The sequence below is a fragment of the Diplotaxodon limnothrissa genome, linkage group LG3 (genome assembly GCF_057381915.1).
Source record: "Diplotaxodon limnothrissa isolate DT_005_m linkage group LG3, D_limnothrissa_male_GT1.1, whole genome shotgun sequence".
Classification (NCBI taxonomy): domain Eukaryota; kingdom Metazoa; phylum Chordata; class Actinopteri; order Cichliformes; family Cichlidae; genus Diplotaxodon; species Diplotaxodon limnothrissa.
The window spans coordinates 48,716,224-48,717,227 of record NC_140598.1 but is presented as its reverse complement, the minus strand read 5'-3'; the positions used below and the strand labels follow the sequence as shown (position 1 = coordinate 48,717,227).

General features: G+C 38.9%; 1 protein-coding gene across 1 annotated transcript; it reads left to right on the top strand.

Moving 5' to 3' along the window:
• On the top strand, positions 1–1,004 carry LOC146636278 (C-X-C motif chemokine 11-1-like). Its single transcript, XM_085350317.1, has 4 exons — positions 1–67; positions 219–324; positions 430–504; positions 923–1,004. Exons 1-4 carry the CDS (start codon positions 1–3, stop codon positions 1,002–1,004), a joined length of 330 nt encoding a protein of 109 aa, XP_085206443.1.

The window sequence follows — 1,004 nt, the reverse complement described above, 5'->3', positions numbered from 1 at the left end:
ATGAAGACAAGTGTTGCCATCCAGTGCATCGTTCTCCTGGCCTGCATGGCCCTTTGCACTTCACATGGTAAGTGTGTTTCTATGGAAAACTTTGGTGTATCTGTGCATCTTGAGAGGAGCTGAATTATGAAAACAAATCAATCTAAATATATTTATGTTTAAGTAAAATATGAAACTGCAGCAGTTTAACATTAATTATCACTTTCTACCTTTTCCAGTTATTCCAAGGTGCCGGTGTTTGAAGCCCAGTAAGTCTGTAAGAGGTCCCATCACTGAAGTTAAGGTGGATGAGCCTCGTCCATACTGCAACAGGAGAGAAGTCATGTAAGTGCCCACAGTGACAGGAGCACATTATTAATAAGAGCTCAGTCATTAATAAGGATTGTTTATAAAGTGTTTTTATATCAAAGCTTTCTTTACATGTTACAGTGTCACACTGAAGAATGGGAGTGAACGGTGTCTCGATCCTCAGTCTAAATTCACCATAATGCTGCTAGAAAAACTGTAAGTCACACAGATGTTTTTTCTTTCATTCACTGGTGTTCAACTTAATGTGAGTTAAATGTTAGAGAGGAAGTCAGTGAAGTTAAAACAGGAACATCAACAGTCACTTTGGAGCATCGTGCGAGGCTCTGCACATCAGTGATTAAAAATACTGATGGTTTTAGAGTAATAGTTCAAAGCTCAGGATGAAAACTGCTTCTGGGTCACAGGACAAATCTGATGGATGAACAATTAACAAGCTACAATAATTGAATGTCTTTATCGTGTTTTTGCTAGTAAAATTCAGGATCGTCATTCTCATAATTTAGAAGGTGAAGAAGTTAAGAGAGAAATCACTGCTTGAGTGTTATGAGTTATGAATCTGTTCACTATCACTGGAGCTTCAAGGTGTCACGTCTGTGATTTGTTGTCTTCACAGGAGGCAGAAGAAAAGTCAGCATAAGACGACCGTCAGCCCCCAAACAACCACATCATCAGCCACAGTGTCAAACTCATTATGA

Coding starts and splice junctions, on each gene's coding strand:
- LOC146636278 (XM_085350317.1), top strand. CDS start 1: ATGAAGACAAGTGTTGCCATCCAGTGCATCGTTCTCCTGGCCTGCATG. Junction 325..429: donor TGCAACAGGAGAGAAGTCAT/GTAAGTGCCCAC, acceptor TACATGTTACAG/TGTCACACTGAAGAATGGGA. Junction 505..922: donor ATAATGCTGCTAGAAAAACT/GTAAGTCACACA, acceptor TTGTCTTCACAG/GAGGCAGAAGAAAAGTCAGC.